This window comes from Oryzias melastigma, linkage group LG5 (genome assembly GCF_002922805.2).
Source record: "Oryzias melastigma strain HK-1 linkage group LG5, ASM292280v2, whole genome shotgun sequence".
In the NCBI taxonomy this organism is placed as follows: Eukaryota; Metazoa; Chordata; class Actinopteri; order Beloniformes; family Adrianichthyidae; genus Oryzias; species Oryzias melastigma.
The window spans coordinates 20,085,665-20,102,231 of NC_050516.1; the positions used below are offsets into that span (position 1 = coordinate 20,085,665).

General features: G+C 36.4%; 2 protein-coding genes across 2 annotated transcripts; both read right to left on the reverse strand.

Moving 5' to 3' along the window:
• Window positions 1-4,056: 4,056 nt before the first annotated feature.
• LOC112145108 (elastase-1) lies at window positions 4,057-6,832 on the reverse strand. The gene is made up of 8 exons (XM_024270152.2): window positions 6,677-6,832; window positions 6,482-6,585; window positions 5,692-5,792; window positions 5,455-5,580; window positions 4,872-5,008; window positions 4,626-4,768; window positions 4,321-4,470; window positions 4,057-4,134 (listed from the first exon to the last, which is right to left on the reverse strand). Exons 1-8 carry the CDS (start codon window positions 6,714-6,716, stop codon window positions 4,123-4,125), a joined length of 813 nt encoding a protein of 270 aa, XP_024125920.1. The 5' UTR covers window positions 6,717-6,832; the 3' UTR covers window positions 4,057-4,122.
• A 6,901-nt stretch (window positions 6,833-13,733) lies between these two features.
• LOC112145107 (elastase-1) lies at window positions 13,734-15,537 on the reverse strand. Its single transcript, XM_024270151.2, has 8 exons — window positions 15,420-15,537; window positions 15,205-15,293; window positions 15,031-15,131; window positions 14,725-14,850; window positions 14,469-14,605; window positions 14,236-14,378; window positions 13,972-14,121; window positions 13,734-13,838 (listed from the first exon to the last, which is right to left on the reverse strand). The coding sequence occupies exons 1-8, from the start codon at window positions 15,457-15,459 to the stop codon at window positions 13,827-13,829; spliced, it is 798 nt and encodes a 265-aa protein (XP_024125919.1). The 5' UTR covers window positions 15,460-15,537; the 3' UTR covers window positions 13,734-13,826.
• Between the last annotated feature and the right edge of the window lie 1,030 nt (window positions 15,538-16,567).

Below are 16,567 nucleotides of genomic sequence, written 5' to 3' on the forward strand. Positions count from 1 at the left end.
ATTTAATGAAACAAGGAAAAAAAAAAGATTTAATGAAACAATCGGCTGAATGGGACGAGCACCTGCAGGAAACCTGCTGACAACCTGAGCTATGTACCAAGTTTCGTAAGTGAATACAAGATTTATTACGCTTTAATATTGGTGTCTTCAGGTGAAATCTAGTCAGATTGGCGATTAATTTGAAAAGAAGGAAAACTGTTAACANATAAGCAAATTATAAGCATCTTACTAATGCTTATTAATATCTTATTAATACTTAACAAGCACACCTTAATATAAAGCGTTACCAACTGTTTTTTCCTTTTAAATACAGCAGCTGCTCAGTGAACCACAAACTGTTTGCTGTTGTAAAAATAATCAGTTCACGTGTCTATCTCGTTAGCAATAAGATGAACTCTGGTTATTTATGTAAATTTACAATTATTGAAACTCATGTCTCATTTTCTTAAGCAATATGTTAAGGAATGTTATTTTATGGTAGTTTTTTTTTTTTGTTTTTTTTTACTTCTGGTAATTTGTAGCTTCATGCTTTTTTCTTTTTTTTAACCTTTGACTCAAGCGCAAAAAACACTCAAGCAATAGCAAAATAGTTGCTTTTATATTTAGTATAAAAAATAATCTGTTCAAGGCTGTAAAGTGGTTAGCGCTCTGGCCTTACAGGGACAAGTCCCTGGTTCAAACCCCAGCTGGGACCATTCTGAGTGGAGTTTGCATGTTCTTCTTGTGCATGTATGAGTTTCTCCCTGGGCGCTTCAGGCTACATCCTACAGTCCAAAAATGGGGGGCAGGGGGGCTGGTGACCAGTTCAGAGTGTACCCCGCCTTCACCCAACAGTAGCTGGGTTGGCTCTGGCATCCAGGTGACCCTGAAGGGAATTAAGTGGGTTCTAAAGTGTTTTTTAGTTCTGCTTTTCATCCAGTAGATGGCAGTATTTACCCTTTAAAAAACACCCACGTTTCATAATTTAATATATAGACTTAACTGACATCCAGAGGGTTCCAGTCACCTTTGTCCAACTTGATGGTTTCCCCACAATAAGAAATGGGGATCCAGTCTGATAAACAGACAAGACTTCACTAAAAGGATGTACACCTAAAGCTGTTGAGGCAATGGAGACCACCTTGATGAAATGGTGAATACTTATACAGTACTTTTCTACCTTCTTAAAAGGCCCAAATTATCAACTTTTTTTGTGATTCAGTTCAATTAGCCAATACTTGACATTCATAACCTTTTGGAGGCATTAAGTCATTTAAAGGAAGTCAGTAACCTTATGTCCATCCATCCATGCTTTTGCCTTTGCAGGGTCATTGGTTTGCTGGAGTTTATCCCAGCTACTTAAGGTTTCTCAGTCTCTTGCAGAGCAGCATTCACTCCTGAGGGACACATTCATGAGAAGAGATGCCTACATTGGAAAGCTTGCAGCCCCCACACAGTGAAGACATAGCTGGGATTTGAACCAGAACCTTCCTGTCACAAGGTGAATTTTACCAACCACCAATCCATCAGTGTAGACAGATTCTGCCTTTATTTTTTTTAATTTTGTTTTGCTGAACTCAGGACATTTCTTAGGCATTGTAAAAACCTTGAGTTTCCTTTTTTTAATTTATAAAGATGGCTAAAAGAAGTACAAAATGTTTTATTTAATCTGGGGGAAAAATGAATAGAATACAAGTAGAAGAAGCATCTGGATTTATTTGTTTTGGCAAATGTTAGTCTGCTGGTTGATTTACTAGGCATTAAATCAATTTAGAGTACTTGTTAAAACTGGACCCACAATCCCCTCTGACTGTGTGGTTTGGGGAATTAGGTTAGATTTTATTGTTTAGTTTGAGAAACCCCAGCACTGCAAATACACCATCTGTTGTCACAACAAAATACATAAAATAATATTAATTTTGAATATTATTGAAGAATTTTCTTTTGGTTTTCTACAAAGCATTAACTTCCTAATTTTTACAGATAAATTGTTCCGAATTTTTCACATTTAAACAATGTAAGACAGATGCAGAGTTTTGTTCACATTTGACCCATGTAGAGTTTCCTGAAACCGAATTCCAACATAACCCTGTTTGATTTGCCTTCAAAACAACAGATAATTGCAGCCAAATCAGAAGCGCACAACCAAAACCCTATTAGCAAATATAATGCACTCATTTTACTTTCATATTGAGGCTGCTGAGCTCATTATCTGAAAGGAAGCCTGTGCAGGTTACTGAGAAAAAAATCATCCCCATAGAGAAACCGCTGTGAGAAACCGAAAGCATCTTAAGTCTTTTTATCCACATTAAACCGCTGTAGTCTCAGAAGACTTACATGCTTCAAGCCACGGCTTGAAGCCATGATAGCTTACCCCTTACAGAGTGTTAGATTGAGAGGTGAACATCTTCATCACAACATTAATCAAGCTGAGAAAATGATGAATGCATTAGAGGTGACTACGAGTGATTTGCCTCTAATTAAAGTGAGGAACATGTTGTGATGCAGCGACCTAATAATGTGGTTCCACCTGCAGAGACTAAAGAGGGAAGGAGGAAATTCTGACCGCCTTTGGGTCTGTTCAGTACACAGCTCAAAGGGATGTGTGCAATGAATCAATTTTATTTCATCGTTGAGGCATGATATGGCCAGAACTTGAGTTTTTTTTTTTTTTTTGCTTTATTTTTGTAGTTTTGTGTGTTGAAGGAAGAAACATTTGAAGTCTTTCTGGTAAATTTCTGAAGATCTACAAAGTTTTAGTTTAAAACAAGGGACAAGCTCTGACAATCCCACGGGAAACATGGGGTTAAGGAAATGGATGCATGAATGCTAAAGCCAAAGCTGGAGGATGAAATGATACATTAAAAAAAAAAATGGGTTAAATAAATGGGTGTGACTTTAACAATGCGAATTGGAAAGAAGCAGTAACATAAGTGAGCTAACAGTGATAATTCAGCAATATAACCAAAATAAAAAACAATTGTGAAACATTTTGAACATTTGCATTCATCTAGGATAGTTCCATGGAAGAAAACCTTTTTTAAGTCATAAATTTAGAATGAGAAAGGACAAAAAGGTATAACTTTGACCTTTTTAAAAACTTCTCTTAAATGTTTAACACTTAAAAGATATTTTATCTTAATATGCAGTTAGTGTCATAGTGAATGTGACAGTGACAATATGTCAGGTATTTACGATAGGATGTAAAGTCATTATCAGCACCATCTGGCCACACTGTTGCAGTAACAGCTCCTCGCGTCATGACCAGCATCACTAAGTCTGGGGTCAAGATTTCTTGATAGATACACATTTATTAATGCTGCCTGAGCAACAAAGTGATATTAAAAAAATGTAATAAGAGTAAAATGAATAGTTTTAGATAATAGATCTTGGATGGCCCCTTACATGAAAGATTTAGCATTCAAAAAATAAAAATAATAGAATAGGCAAAAATTTCAGGGCTTGGTTTTACCACAAAATAAGCCTTGTTTCCTTCTGCCTGTTCTACCTTTCAAAACAAAACTGATGGTGCACTAATGAGGAAGCACATTAACTGGTTTGTTCAAACCTGTCAGAGCTGCTGGCAGTGATGTTGTACCTTCAGCTTACCCTCTGAGAATGTCAGGTCTGACAGACAGCACTGCTTCACTGCTGGTTGTTGCCTCATATTAAACCAGTTTAAAGCTCATATAGAAATATAATAACTAAGAGACATCTACAATCGATGTCTATTAGCTGTCTAACAGACATCTATTAGTTATCTAATAGACATCATATCTTTAAAATACTATATATATATATATAATGTATAGCCAAAAGTTGGCCTCTTGTATATCTTCAATTTTGATTACGTTTTTTGCACGTTAGTTTTGTGCATTTATCAGCTGTTTCTAAACGTAAAGTTCCGGTCTTTCTGATGTAGTTACTTTGTATTTCTTAATTTATAGTTATTTTCATTGGGTTGCCTCTCAATCTGAATCCTAAATTTCAAGCCAGCATTAGAAATTGACATGTAATTTTATGTCTGCAACAATAACTGTTGCCAAAAACAAAATAAATAAATGACATTAACTGATAATTCATTAGAAATAACATTTTATTGTAATCAAAGTCTCCTTGTTTTCATGGTGATAGCTCCTCTTCTCAACCCATGATCTGAAAAATAGAAAACAAATGGCTTAAAATAACTAGTCTTGTCTAATCAAATAATTTAATTCTGTATAACCTAATGAATTTAAAAGGAACAAAAACAGGTATAACGTGTTAAAAAATAAAATCCTATTCTTGTATCACTTTTGAGCATTTTCATGTGAAAACAATGAGTTTCTGTCAAATACTGACTCCATTCATCCAGCTGATGTAAGCTGACACACGGGTGAAGACGGTGGGCTTCTGGTAGGCATTGCAGCCAGAGGAAGACACAAAACTGGTCACACCATGCACCACCCACTGGCCATTGACACTGCAGTTCAGGGGGCCACCAGAATCACCCTGTATCCAAATAGCCAAACAAATAGAGAGTCGATCACAGAGTAAAGTAAATGTCTTAAAATGAGTTTGTGCACAACACAAATGTTCAATACCTTTGAATTCATTTTAAATTAAACCCAAATAAAAAAAATACAATAAGAGGCATGAAGCTTCACCTGACAGCCAGATTCACTGCCACCCCCAGCACAGACCATGGAGCTCTTCACGGTGCTCCCCCACCATCCAGAGCTGGAGCAGGTGTTGTGGTCAACAACAGGCAGGTATGCCTGCTTCAGCTGAGCAGACAGCTGACCTCCAGCTGAAGACAGCAGGACAAACACATACTACAGCAGATCTCAACCCCAACAGTATTCTGCAGCATGAATTCACATTTACTGCATGTATCAGGATTTTCTACTGACTCTGGGTGCGGCCCCATCCACTGATGTAGCAAGCGTTGTTGTGGGGCAGAACCTGACCAGAGGGAGGCAGGCTGCCGAGCTGGACGTAGCTGTTGAGGGTGGCTGGAGTGGAGAGGCGCAGGAGAGCAATGTCGTACCTGACAAGATCGCAGCAAATATGGTACTGAAAACCAGTATTTTCTTGTTTTTATTTTATTTTATTATTTTAAAATAATGTATCTTTTAAATAATGTATGTGCAGTTTTCTTGGATTAGCACAATTGGTGAAAACGAGAACAAATTTTGTTCTTGAAAAGTTGTAATGAATGAAAGATAATGTGGATGTAAACAATAGAATGATACTTATATATATATATATATATATATATTTCGCATGTTTTCTAAAAATCAAAGAGGTAGTTTTTGCTTAACCTTTTAACACAAAATCTTTTACATACTTTAACTTTTCAATCGTTTCAATGTAATTCCAGTAGCGAACAATTAAAAATGATAGTAAATCAAGGAACATAAACACTGGAGCTCCAGTGTTAAAGGGTTCATGGATGTTAACAGATGTGTGACATCTCAATTCTGAAGAACTGACCCTGCAGCAACATTGTTGGTGTTCCAGGAGGGGTGGATGTACACTTGGCTGACACTCAAGTACTGCTCTTTGCCCTCATGAGTGTAGATGTCATGGTCTCCAAGAACAACACGCCAAGTCATGGATCTGTGGTCGCAAACAAGAAATTAAACTCAAAGTTCAGATTATAACCTTTTAAAGATACATTTTACCTTTTAAATTATTTATTTTTCTAATTCACCCAAAACTAAGTGTTACCTGTCCACACAGTGGGCAGCAGTCATAACCCATCCTGTCCTGATCAGGGTTCCCCCGCAGGTGTGGTAGTAACTACCGCCAGACAGGTACTGGAGAGAGATCTGATGAAACAAACAATTTACATTACACCATTGAATATTAAAGGTGGTTTTAAAAAGTTATTTCTTAAACCAGGGGTCTCAAACTCAATCACACAGGGGGGCAAAATCTAAAACACACAGTAGGTTCTCGGGCCGTACAGGATAAACTTTTATTGAACACATAAATAAAAAACAAAATTGTTAAAACCTTTAAACTTTAAAAACATAACTTTTTAAACATAGATATGAATAAAAACAGACAGGAATATTATTCCAGAATAAGTCAACCTAAACCTTAAATAACTTAGTTAAAGATTAAAAAAAAGTTAAAAATAAAGTAAATGTTAAATGAATAAAACTTCAAATTTCTTTGCATTTTATGCAAAAAATTACATTTCTAAAATATTTTGTTGTCAATAAATTATATCCTGTCACAATTATACAATATAACATTGGGCCGTTAATAATAATGTAAAATGATCTTTAGGGCCGCATGTAATTACCCAGAGGGCCGTGACTTTGACACGTGTCTTAAACGTTTGAGTGTTTGTGATAATTGTTCCAATTTTACAGCAAAAAACAGGATATGGTTTATTTAAAAACAGGCATATGGAACATTTGAAATCCCTTTTGCAGACCATTTTTTACAGAATTCTAAAATTCATCTTTTTCATAGACTGTCTTTTTGCATATAGTCGACTCAAACAAACCTGCCAGGGCCAGGAGTTTGGTCTGGCCACTTCTCCTCCAACAACTCTGTTCTGAATGTCGTCGTCCCTCAGGTACCTGGGCTCAGGCTGCAGCTCAGCCAACACTGAACAAAAGCAACGCTGGTCAGGCATTATGCAGAGCTGGCTCCATGAGCAGGGTGTGTAAAACATGTAAGAAAACAAGACAGTTCTTACCCAGGGCTGCGAGAGAGGTCAACAAAAGAAACCTGAGCATGCTTGCAGTTTTTTAAAATGCTCTGCAGGGGAGACGTCTGGACAGTGCTGTTTTATACCCCCAACACCTCCTCTGCCTATGGCATTGGTGAATGTATGTGTGCTCAGCTTGTCGCTGCTAACACATGTCCACCTGTGTCAGTCTCACAGATATCGCTGTGGTGGCACCTCTAGGATTAATTCAAGGAAAAACCAGCTCAGAGCTATTTTTTATCTAACAGTCGATACGCAGCTATGGCATTCTGTCTTCACAAGCTGTTCCCAACCTGCAAAATGTACATTTCTGTCACTTAAAATAAATCCTATGTAGAATTCATTTGCTCTCGATGTAGTTTTCTTTGTGCTTATGATAAATTTAGCTCTTTTTTTAAGATGACTGCCTTAAGAAAGGTACATTGACAGCCACCCTCAGACCTGCTTTAGAGTCTGTGAGTTTTTACTGTTTTTTTGTGATTGTCTTTATAGCTGACAGGATAGGATTTTGATTTTCATAAACGCATATAAGTCTCTTGTGCTTTTTTATTTGTCCTACTTGAAGACAACAACAAATCATATTGCACAAAACATTTATTACTTCTTTAGCTGACAAGATTCAGAGGAAAAACCAAGAACTTCTTAAACCAGCACTGAAAAAAACAAAGATTTAAAGATTTTAATTTGCATGAACATTATGTTATGTGCATCATGAATCAAAAACATGTCAGCCTAAAAGGTGAAGGTGAAGGTTGGAGATACAGAACATTTAGATATTTATGTATGACCCTCTCCTTTCATGTTGCTACTCACCAGTTGTAATTAATATTTAACACAGATTAAGGTCATTGTTTGAAGATTCCAGGCAAAACCCAGAGGATTTTCCACCTGAATCCTTTAATAATAATGTGTTTGGCTGAAGCTCAGCTGGGTTAATATTCTAAAAAATGGGAATTTTCAATACAGGGATGTAGTAAACGTAACTGAAGCACAACAATTGTTGGAATATTTTTGTTGAATATTTCAAAATGTTTTTTCATCCTTCAAATTTAAGAATTTTAATGAAGATTAATCAAAGATGAATCAAATAATTTTCTCTAGTTTAAAGCGATAAAATGCATTGCTGACTTCAAAATGTATTACTGTTTTTAAAAATGTATTAGATTGACAAATTTTAATTGGAAAAGCAGCTTATTTGAAAAAGAGAGGAAAACATTTTTCGCTTTTGTGTACAATCTGTGATCAAAACACACAAGAGAAACAACATGTTAAGATTTAATAACCGTCCATGTTAAATTAAATTAACTCACAACTTGAATTTTCTTGATATTGAACTTTTAGAGTCTGTCCAGTTTTTCCTAATAATTAAAAATTAAACAGCTATAAGTTTGATATACTTACAAATATGATAGACTGTTGATAGAATTCTGAGTTTTGGAAATAACAAAAATATCAATTAAAATGACAAAAGATAAACAGGCATGCTTCACTCATCATAACAATGGGCTTTGACTGCAGTTAGAAGTAATGTAATTAACTGGACAATCACTCAAGACTCAATATTTGTGTCAAAAGTCTGACTTTTCAAGTTAAGTTTCTGTACGAAGATCTGTTAAGAAGAACCCGCATAGAAAACCCTACTGTTTTCAGCACCTGAAAAATATGTCTGAAACAACAACAACAAAAAAAAACACTTTTTACAGTTGAAAATCTCTTAAATTGACATTTTTACAGCCATTTATACTGCTGTAAATTTGGTTTTGTCAAAGTAAAAGATAAGTCTCCATATGCATTTATTCATAGATGCAGAAAAATGTTGTTACATTCATGAGGAGCATTTTTTATATATTTATGTACTTGAAAAATGAACACAGCTCCATACTGGGAGACTGAAGCACACACTTGGGCAAACACTAAAATCCCCTCTATTGTGGCTTTTGTCTTTAAAAAAATAAAAAAATAAAAAAATAACATAAAACTCTGAAGTAGGTCTTAAAAGTTGCAAGTTTAGCATAAAAGTGTAATAATTTTTGAAAGGACTAAAACAAAATAACATGAATAAATGAAGAAAAAAAAACATGAGTCCCATGTGAAAAATGCACAAGAAAAAAGTTCTAACTATAGTTCTATGTTTTGTCAATCAGTGATACTTGTTTTACCTCAATCTGTGCTCCAGCTTGTGCACACAAACACACATTAGTGCTACTATCCATTTAGCCTTCTATTACAGTCTAAATCCTTTTCCTTATCCAGTGTCACAGAGTGTTAAAAATTGTTAATAAAAACAGGCAAATAAAAACAAAATTTTGTCTGGGAAAACAAAGAGGAAATGGTGGCATGAACTAAATGTCATTAATTTAGTCAGGGCTGCAGCAGCCAAGTACATAAGCCTGGTGTCAGAGTTTTTTAGAATAAAAGTTTTTGTTTTCCTGCTTATGCAGCCTTGGAAGTAATTTTCTATTTATGCCAGAAGAAAACCTTGATTTAAGCATTTAATAATTTGCTTTTTTTTTCTTCATTATTATAAGGGACTACAAATGTGGGTACTTTATGTTAATGCTTGTGTAACCTACTGCACAAATCTTTGTCCTTCTATAATATATTATTTTACATTAAATTATACATGAATTAAATTGCTTAGCAAATATATCAGGTAGTAAAAAACATAAATATTTTTGTGATATTTAGGAAGGGACCATGACCCAGTTTCATCTCTATGATGTCACATAACTTTTTTATGTGAAGCTCTCTCATCCTTTGTTGTATCATAAAGTGTTCTCCTTGATTCTCATTTATTAATTTAATATATGCAGAGATCTGAATAAAGACATTTCAAGGACTCTTACAGACCAGATCAGAAAACATTTTTTCAACAGATAAATCACCTGTTATCTCTTTGAAAGTTAAGTTTACTAAATGATTATAGCCAAAAAAATAACAATTTTGGGTGAGAATTTGATATATTTTCTCCAAAGTAAAATATGAAACTAAAAGTATTTTTTTCTCACATATGATCTTCAACTTGCAGATAAAAACATATTTTGACTTACCTATAAAAGAAGGCTGGCATCTCAATTTTGAGGAAAGTAAAAATATCTGTCTCAGAACGACAGATCCACTGATGTGTTTAGTAAATAAATATATTTATTGGCTTGTTTCTGTATCTGTCACAAGATTAAAAAATAACAGGACTGCTGAAGATTCCTCTAACCAAAATCAGGTCAGTCAACACATTTCCATTTTCTCACCCACCCTCCACCACATAACAAACTGTTACAGCTGCTGTGGAAGGCCGAGAATCTGTTTATCTGTTCCGTTTCGGAGTATCATGCTTCTTTGTAGACTTACAAATTCAACAACTAAGAAACTTTTCCATTCAAAGTGTTACAAGGAACATTGCTTTGATAAAAAGTAAATGTATTTTAAGAAGGTTAACAATAACTGAGTGCCTCTTTTCTGCTTAAACAACTCGTTTCCTTTTGAAAGTCTATTTCCAGGGTTAGATGGAGGAAACTGATTGGCTGTGGAGATCTCTGAAGGGAAAAGCCAAAAGGAAAAATAAGATTGGATTATTCTATTAAAAGCATTGGACTGAAGAAGATCCACGATTTCACACTTTCAAGTTCTATATTAACAATTGCAAAGAGAAAACATAAGGCCTTGTTTAAAGCTTTCAATATTTTCTAGTGTAAGATCCAGTAGCAGCTTTTAAGTATGCAAGGTCATAGATTACTGTTCTACTTATTGTGTGAATGCTTAGTAAGCATTCAAACTGAGGAACATTTAATTTTATTTTTTAATGTGTTCAATGAGCATAGGTACAGAAAGAAAGTAAAACAAGGTGGAATAAAACGTTGAAATGTGACTTACTGCAGCAAGAAGAATGACAATAAATAATATTATTTGACTTGTTTGTTTTGTGACCTGATAACTGTATTGTTGAACCTACAAGTTTGTAACTCCAGAAGTCTCAAGAGCTTTTGAGAGGGCAACTGTGCACAGAGGTTGTGGGTGTAGAAAGAATTATCCTTCATTATTATTTTCTGCTCTGTAAATTTGGTGTGATGAGGCCAGCTTTTTCAGGGAGGGCAAAGGGCATCCAGTGATCTTCTCTGTTAGTTTTAATGACTTTTTGAAGAGGCCACACGTGAAACACATGGGAGGATACTCTATGCTGCTCTGTAAAAAGTCACCACCAGCAACTTCCTGTCAACTTTGTTCCCCCTAAATACTCTCAGGAAGTGCAGTGTTTGTTGTGACCTTTTAAAATCCTGCTGAACATAATGGTCTCTGGAAAGATCCTATAGATTTGTGGACTCCTAGTAGGGAAGGGATGGATGGCAATTCAAGTCAATAGAGCTTCGGAACTCCGGATTCTAAAGTTTACGAAAGCCTGATGGGTTAGAAATGGACTCAATCTGGGTTTGTGGCAAACATTCAACTGTGGAATCTTCAATCAAAAAGTTGCTGCATCATCACTTGAAGGGTAAGTGTAAATTAGCATGGCAGCGTAACATTAGCATGGCTAGCAGCAGGGTCAGAGTGTTGTTTGTTGACATTAGCTTGGCTAACGTGTCTGGTTGTCATTTTTATTTTTCTCTTCTCTGGAGATGGAAGATAGTTGAAAATAAACGGATAAAGTCCGGACTCTATGGATTATTACTCTTTCTTCCGACAAAATAACTAAACATTTCAGGATCCACATTTTGATTGCTACGTAAGCTAACTTGATCATGACGCTGTTATCCCAACAAATTGCATGCAATTAACCATGGTTTTATTCTAGCGTCAATCCAAAACCAGGATTATAGCATATAATGAAAGCAAATAATATACGGTAACATACGTGAAAATCGCTGCACAAACGAAATCTGACAGCTGGAGGGTCCAATCATAAGCTCTTTAAATTGCCGCTGATCCACTTAGCTTACCTCTCTGCATCTTTAGGAATGCGATAAAATGGCATACAGTGTTCCACCGCTTATTCCCGTTTCTAACTCAAATAACTGAATAATAATAATAAAAAAACTATGTTGAGCAATATTCCAATTCTCTTCAATTATTGTTTTAGAAAGCATGATCAGAAGTGTTGTTGATGAGTATGGATGGACTGGTAACAGCGGCAGTGTTGGTGCCAAAATAATCCTTCACTGATTTACCAATTTCCGTTTGTTTTACACTCTCTCCTGCTAGTTTACAGCTCCTCTCAACCCCAAGCTAACGTTAGCGGTGCAACAAAAATGGCTAGCAATATCGGAGCTATCTACTTGTACAGTTTTAAACTAGATGCCAACTCAGATGAGACGAAACACAATTTTCATTGGAGTGGGTCTTTAAATTTTGTAAAGAAGTATTTTAACTCCTCTGTTTGTGAACTGAATATGGATGTAGTGATGTTTGCTATTAACTCCAGACCTTTTCACACTTTATTAATGTAGTAGTCAGCAACCCCTTGTGGTAGGAAAGGGTGCTAGCTACACACACTAAGGGCAGGCTTCCAGAATTAACTGGATGAGGCAGTAGCTGGTGTAGCAAAAAGATTTATTAAAACACAAGGAACTGAGCCGCACAGTAGCTTTTTCAAGAGCTGGGCTGTGACAGGATAACTTTAAAAAAAACACACAATTGTCCCTCAAATAAAACACAACATGCTTAATAAAAACGAGAGGACAGCACAGCAAATAAAATCCACAATCCTGCACAGCACCAGGTTACTGTTTAAAACCACTGTCTAAAACGTCGGCTAAGGTTTAAAAGTGCCAAGTGTAAAAAAGGGGTTTAAAAATACCCCAAACAAAACACATTAAAAAAAGATAAAAGAGATAAAAAAAATAAAAGCGAGCAGTGGGGATAAAAAAAACAGTGACAGGCATAACAGCACATGAATACATCATTTAAAAATCCCTTCCTCTGTTCAATCGTGTGGACATCTGTGGGTTCTCCAGTGGTGACAAATCTCCCAAACAAATCTGTGTGGAAGCTCCACATACGCTGCCTTTGTGGCACGCTTATGACGAAGGCGGGGGGCACACACAAATGGCAAGGTCGACTTGACGGTGGCCCTGCACTCAGCTGTTCTCCTCCGTGGGGCTGCCTTTGGTAACAACACTGCCGGTGACGTCAAACACCGAAACGCATCATTCCCCGGGCCCTTTATACAGTTCCTGGCAACCCCGGAACTACTCTCCGATGGGAGAGGGCAGCTGACCACCGACCTCCTGGGTCCTAATGCCCTCCCCATTACATTAAGATCACTGTTGTTCCTCAATGTTTACCTCACACACATTTTTAGCTTCCCTGATCTAGAGCAGTTATCCAGCCCCATTAGCATGGTACGGTACATTTGCAGATGTTGCAAAACATATAGAAACATTGTATGCATGTCACAAAACTCAAAACACATTACATCCCAGCTTTAAACTCCTTAATGTTGTTTCTTTGTAACATTTTTATAACATGACCCTGTACCCTCTCCTGTTTGGTACTGAGCCTTTTAAGGTCAGAAAATATAGATTTTCTTTTTGCTTTCTTTTTAGCCACAACATTTATTCCTGCTGCTACGTGTTAAGTAAACCATCAGCACTGGAGCATGAAGGGATTTCAACATCCCTGCAGTGAGTCCATCTACATTTCAAAGTAAGGGTAATTGCATCCTTTAGCTTTGAGTATTTGAGTACCCTTGGTGTTTTCTTTCTTTTTTTTTTTTATTACCTTGGACTAACTGGTCAACTCTTAGTGTTAATGTGTGCTGGTGTTTATCTAATATTTGTTTGTTGACGGTGGTTTTTGGGACACCTGTTCACTGTCTCAGACTTTATCAAAGTTTGCACTCAAATCAGCTTTTATCTCGGGACTTTGGATTTAACCTTTGTCTTTAAGCCCCTTTTACAACTTTAATTTAACTCTTTAATAACTGTTACAGATGCATCTTACCAAAATGGGGACATACTGTAAGTTGAATTGCTCTCTTATTTAAAGTGGAGGATTATTTCATAATGACAATGTATATAATTGTGTTTTGAAAGAAAAAAAAAGAATCTTCATGCAATTTTAAGTATTTTTATTTTTATTAAATGAGACTATTCATTGGTAATAGCTTGTCGATGGTCAAACACGACGTCTGTGCTCACATCTCGCTCTAGTACAGGATCTGAAAAAAAAAGAAACAAGACGAGTTTTAATACACAAATGTATTCCTACTTTAAATATTCCTATAAAATTATTTTTAAATATATAATTGTGCAACTATGTAGCCTATGTTTAATTTCAGTGGACATACTGACCGAGTTCATCCAGTCGATGTAAGCAGACACGCGGGTGAAGACGGTGGGCTTCTGGGGGTAGTTGCATCCATATCCAGACACAAAGCTAGCAATACCATGGACGTAGTATTTACCGCTAACCTGGCAGTTCAGAGGGCCTCCAGAGTCACCCTGAAAGGCAGAAAAGGAAATTTAAGGGGGAAGCCTTTTAGTAGTACTAAATTAATCTTTTTTTTTCTTTCTTCTGAGAAATTTGGCTTCTTTATTTTAATGAAGATGACTCACGTTGCATCCAGACTCAGCACCACCTCCTCCACACACCATGGTGGTCTTCACAGTGCTGCCCCACCAGTCACTGCGGGAGCAGGTGCTGTGGTCGACCACGGGAAGATAGGCCTCTTTGAGCTGAGCGGACAGGCTTCCACCAGCTAAAAAACAGAAGAAATGGCATCCACTCAATCAAAAGATTGTCCTAATAACATTGATAGGAAGTCAGACTTGTCCTGCAGCCAACTCACTGGAGGTGAGTCCCCATCCGGTGATGTAACACAGATTGTTGTGAGGCAGAATCTGTCCAGAGGGAGGCAGAGAAGCCAGCTGGACGTAAGAGTTCAGGGTGGCGTCAGAGGCAAGTCTCAGAAGAGCAATGTCGTATCTAAGATAAATGGCAAAAATGAAGAGATTTGTAAAAAAGCACCACATAAAAGACAATTTTGACTCAAGAAAACAATATTTACATTAATTTATTATTCAGAAACAAAAATCTATCCTCACCCATTGGCAACTCTGTTAGAGTCCCACTGGGGGTGGATGTAAACCTGGCTCACACCAATGACCTGCTCCGTGCCACCGCTGCTGTTGAGGTCATGTTCACCGAGAACGACGCGCCACGTCCTGCTGCTGTAATGTTTAAAAAAAAAAAAAAGACAAAACAAGTTTAAACAATAAACTCTTGGTTGTGTGCCTTCTCATTGTGCTTTTACAGTTTTTTTTTTCTTTCATAAAAATACATCCAAATACTTTTGCAATCCCTGTCACTGAAACAACCTATGCCAGAATTATAAATAAGTACTTTGATACCTGTCCACACAGTGAGCAGCAGTCATAACCCAACCCCTCTGAATCAGGCTTCCTCCACAGGTGTGGTAGTAGCTGCCTCCAGACAGGTACTGAAGAGAGATCTGAGGAGGAAAACAGACTTTTTTTCTTCATACATGTCTTTTAACATAAGCTTTGATGGGTTACTTATGTTACCTGCCAGGGCCAGGAGTTGGGACTGGCCACCTGACCTCCCACAACCCTCTCCAAACTGTCCTCCAGGTACCTGGGCTGGTCAGCCAGCGCTAGTTAAGAAGAAACACAAGTCATTCTTTGGGATGAACTTTCATGAGTTTAGAAAATAAAGAAATAGAACACAGTAAAATAAAGACATCAGAAGTCTTGCAGTGCGATCTGTGTCGTATTCTTACCCAAAGCGGCGAGGCTTGTCAACAACAAAAACCTGAGCATGTCTGAGTCAGCTCAAAACCTTTCTACAGAGAATAAACATGCTTCCCAGTCTTTTATACCAGGAGCTAACCTTGAACTGATTCAGGAAAACTCTATCAGTTCTTTTTCCGCTTTCCATCGCCAGGTACACAGCTGTGGTTTTTCTCACACAAAAGCACGCCTCTTTCTCTTGACCAAGGGTCCAATTTGGAGAATACTTTAATAAATATATTAATAGCGTGAAATCTAAAAAGGCTGATTTTATACAATATTTCTGCAAAAAACAATCATCAAGTACTGAAAATAAAACATTGGATTTTTTTGTTCTTAAAAATCATCTAAAATCTCCAATTGTATTCAGAAAAAGAACAATATTTTTTCATGATCAACCAGTAATAAATTTAGATAAAAAACACTTTATTAAAATTAGAGTCATTATTAGTGTGGATTGTGCTTTAAAAATATTTTCTTGACCTACTTGTTACAAGCCATGTAATTTAAAATAAAACAGGTCTAGTTTTAATCCCTTTAAAACCTTAAAAAATATAATATTCAATATGTTTTTTTCTATTCATTGTGATGTTAAATTAAGTCCTGCATTTAATGGTGCTTTGCAACTTAGAAACATACAGCATGAAGGGGTTAACAGTAATATATATAACCTGTTTAGAACTATTCCTTGTGTCTGCCTTTCTTTCTTTCTTTTTAACGCAAGTGGAGATGTCAGGGAATATTTTGGATTTTGTCATTTCTTACAACAAACAAACTCATTATGTATAAAGCCCAGCAGTGAAGTAACCTTCACAACATTTGACTCAATCTCTATCTTGACACCCGTACTGTGGCTACATAGGAGCAGCTGCACACGGTTCTTTTTGGTGGTAATCATATTTACAGTAAGGGGAAGCTGTAGGACCTTAAAACTCTGAAGCCTTTTTGCTTCACTTCCTTAACCCAAAAACCCATTTTCCCTGAAGATAAAATTATGTGGGATATTCCACAAACACATTTCTGATGTTTTGTTATAATGATGTGATCGTATTGGTTAAGTTATTGTTGTTTAATTATTTATTTAAATAAATTAGCTATATTTTTATAGAAAATATCTTAGAGAAGAACCATTGAGTGT

What these genes read in the sequence shown, in the direction of transcription:
- LOC112145108 (XM_024270152.2), bottom strand. Translation starts at nt 6,716, where the DNA reads ATGCTCAGGTTTCTTTTGTTGACCTCTCTCGCAGCCCTGG. An exon ending in TGGATGGGGCCGCACCCAGA is followed by an intron (nt 4,769 to 4,871) that starts GTCAGTAGAAAA and finishes TGCTGTCTTCAG; the next exon opens with CTGGAGGTCAGCTGTCTGCT. An exon ending in GCAGTGAATCTGGCTGTCAG is followed by an intron (nt 4,471 to 4,625) that starts GTGAAGCTTCAT and finishes ATTTGGATACAG; the next exon opens with GGTGATTCTGGTGGCCCCCT.
- LOC112145107 (XM_024270151.2), bottom strand. Translation starts at nt 15,459, where the DNA reads ATGCTCAGGTTTTTGTTGTTGACAAGCCTCGCCGCTTTGG. An exon ending in CCAACTCCTGGCCCTGGCAG is followed by an intron (nt 15,132 to 15,204) that starts GTAACATAAGTA and finishes TTTCCTCCTCAG; the next exon opens with ATCTCTCTTCAGTACCTGTC. An exon ending in GCTGCTCACTGTGTGGACAG is followed by an intron (nt 14,851 to 15,030) that starts GTATCAAAGTAC and finishes TAAACATTACAG; the next exon opens with CAGCAGGACGTGGCGCGTCG.